The sequence below is a fragment of the Lucilia cuprina genome, chromosome 3 (genome assembly GCF_022045245.1).
Source record: "Lucilia cuprina isolate Lc7/37 chromosome 3, ASM2204524v1, whole genome shotgun sequence".
NCBI lineage: Eukaryota > Metazoa > Arthropoda > Insecta > Diptera > Calliphoridae > Lucilia > Lucilia cuprina.
In genome coordinates, this window is record NC_060951.1 from 39,621,735 (window position 1) to 39,624,872 (window position 3,138).

General features: G+C 27.0%; 1 protein-coding gene across 1 annotated transcript in view; it reads right to left on the reverse strand.

The window, feature by feature from the left end:
• Positions 1–615: 615 nt before the first annotated feature.
• LOC111677816 (O-acyltransferase like protein) overlaps positions 616–3,138 on the reverse strand; it is a 26,215-nt gene continuing 23,692 nt past the window's right edge. Inside the window, exons 5-8 of the mRNA XM_046947073.1 lie at positions 2,150–2,524; positions 1,761–2,077; positions 1,544–1,692; positions 616–1,454 (exon numbers count right to left, since the gene is read on the reverse strand). Of these exons, the coding sequence (XP_046803029.1) occupies positions 1,203–1,454; positions 1,544–1,692; positions 1,761–2,077; positions 2,150–2,524 (1,093 nt within the window). The 3' untranslated portion in view covers positions 616–1,202. The remainder of the gene's footprint in view (positions 1,455–1,543; positions 1,693–1,760; positions 2,078–2,149; positions 2,525–3,138) is intronic.

Below are 3,138 nucleotides of genomic sequence, written 5' to 3' on the forward strand. Positions count from 1 at the left end.
AGTTTCTTTTCTAAAGTCAGTTTCGGTTGTAAAAGTTTTTAGTTTTCAAAATTATGTTTATAAGAGTTTATTTATAGAATAATTAACAGTTTTTCTATAGAAACATTTGTATATAACAGTTTTTTTATAAAATTTGTTTGTTCCAATATTTTTTTATAAAAAAGTTTCTGTATAACAGTTTTTTCTGCAAAAATATGTAATAGATTTTTTTACAGAAAATTTTGAACAGATTTTTATAGAACATTTTGTATATTAGAGTTTTTATGTACACATACATATATAGAAATGTTCCGTATAAAAGTTTTTTTTATTTAGAAAAATTTGCTTATAACAGTTTATTCCACGAAAAAAGAAAAATTTTTAACAGTTTGTTTTGCTTAGAAAAATCATTTTTTTTTTATAGAAAAATAGTATATAATAGATTTTATATAGAAAATGTTTTGTATAACAGTTTTTTTTGATTTTTTTTAGTTTTTTTACAAAACTGTTATAGAAAATTTTAGGTATAGAAGATTTTATCTACAACAAAGTTGTATGTTGAACAGTTTTTTTGATAAAATTTTTATATAACAGTTTATTTGCCCCTAAAAAATATACGCAAAAAAAATAAATCAATTTGTTTTAAAACATTAGTTTTTCGTTTATTTTTATAATTAATTTAATACAACTTTAAATTCTAAGCCTTTGTTTTGTATACATTTCAAATTTGTTTAAACCATTTTATAGCTAAAATTTTCATTAACTAAAAATTAAATACATAGATTATTTAATTTAATTATGATGATTTTTTTATAAATTCTTTTGAACATTTATGGCTTATACAAATAATTATACAAATAAAATACATTAAATGTTAAATACAAAATAATAAAAAAGTGACTAAGATGTTTTTTTTTTGTTTCCAAACTTAATAGATAACAATATGGAATGATAAAGGGAAAACAAAAAGGCAAAAATGACGGTACATGAAAATGTCATGACATAAACTTGGATGTTTAGTAGCACAAGCCTAAAAGTATGCTTGTAAATTCTGAGTTATATGTTTGTAAACCGTTATTAGCTTAAGTTTTTCGTTTTCGTTTTTGAGTTTGTTTATATATATGTACAGGAAAATTATACTTAATTTATATGAAAAATTTCTTAAATTAATTTAAATAAAATTTAAAACTACTAAATACAATATGTACAAATAAACAAACATTTTAATCGGAATGTAAATGTTTTACAGACGATTCTAATGTCTTGTCATCACAGGTTTCAATAGGGCTGGTGATAGTGCTGCTAGTGCTTTTACTCGAGTTTATTTCGTTAGGCGAAACTTTGGTAATGGCTGTTGAGCTGGCTGTTGAGGGACGTTTTATTAGGATTTTCTTGATATTTTGGAAGGGTGCATCGAAAAGAACTGTTAAGGCTACAGAGGCCAAGAATATGCAAATGTATTCATTGGTATCAAGCTAAACAAAATAAGAAAAGGAAACGGAAAGGGATATGAATTAAATTTTAAATAATTTAGAGGTTAGAAAATTTAGAAGAATTAGCTTACAATAATAGATACAAAATTATAATAATGATGAATATGACGACGACGTCCTACATTAAAGAAGAATATGGGGAATTGTGTTAAATATATGGCATAGGACAGTTTGGTAGACACTTGGAAACCTCTCCAGGAAAAGAATTTTGTTATGCCATCTAAAAGAATTTATAAAAAAAAGATTTCAATAACTATTTCAAACATTGACCACAAACGGAATACTTACTCTTATAACCATTGTGTGAAACAAATACCACCCAACAGAAGAATATGCACCAAGCAATGGGAGCAAAGGCGGCATAAATAGCAGCATGAGTAGAATTGTAAGTATAGTTAATATCACCCATAGGAGCAGGGCCCAATATAGAAGCCACCAAGCAAATTATGGAGACAAACCAACCCAATCTCAATTGGTTTCTACTCAAGCGAATATTGCGGAATTGACGTAAACCATAACCCAAGAAAATGCCCATAATATAAACAGTAGAACGCATGGGTGGGAAGGAATACATATAGTCAGCAGTGCGGAAAAGTCTTTGAATGCTAAAAACCAGACAAAAAATCATAATAAAATTAAATAAAACTGTTTAATTTAATTGCTATAATTTAACTTACTTTGTGCCGAAATAAATATAATTGGACAATTCATTTACCACAGTCGTATAGTAACGGGCGGCTGTACCAATGAAACACAATACCAACAAAGTTGTCATACCCTTACGTGGCCATTTCCACATAGCTAAGATCATAATGGGAGCAACAGCAAACAATTCAGTATCAATACCCAAATGATGAGTGTGTGTTAAGCACATTTCACTAAAACCGAAATAGTTGTGTATGAACAACAAGTTACGCCACCAATTCTTTTTGCAAATATCAGCATGATGACCAACAACGAGATTCCATTGAGGTCCTGAACCCCACATAGGTAAAATATAGGTACAGAATAAAATGAGAGCAGCTAGTGGGGGAACAATGCTGAAAGCGGAAAATTAAAAGAAAATAGATTAATTTTAATTATTTTTTTAACTGATTTTTCTACAGCAAATTTTACGCTTAAGAAAAATTTTGTGTATAACAGTTTTTACTATAGAAAATTTTATATAAAAGTGCTTGACTATAACAGTTTTTCTACAAAAAAATATTGTATATCATATCTTTTGCTAAAGAATTTTTTGTTTATAACAGTTTTTTATATAAAGTTTGTGTATGACAGTATAACCTATAGAAAATTTGCCTTATAAAATATTCTAGTCTATATTCTAGTCTATAGTCTAGTCTATAGTCTAGTCTATATTCTAGTCTATAGTCTAGTCTATAGTCTAGTCTATAGTCTAGTCTATAGTCTAGTCTATAGTAAAAATAGTCTATAAAAAAAAATAAATATTCCTCTATAACAGTTTTTATATAAAGTTTGTGTATGACAGTATTAACTTTAGAAATTTTGCCTTATAAAAGTTTTTAATATTGTACATAGTCTATATTCTAGTCTATATTCTAGTCTATAGTCTAGTCTATAGTCTAGTCTATAGTCTAGTCTATAGTCTAGTCTATAGTCTAGTCTATAGTCTAGTCTGCAGTCTAGTCTATAGTCTAGTCTATAG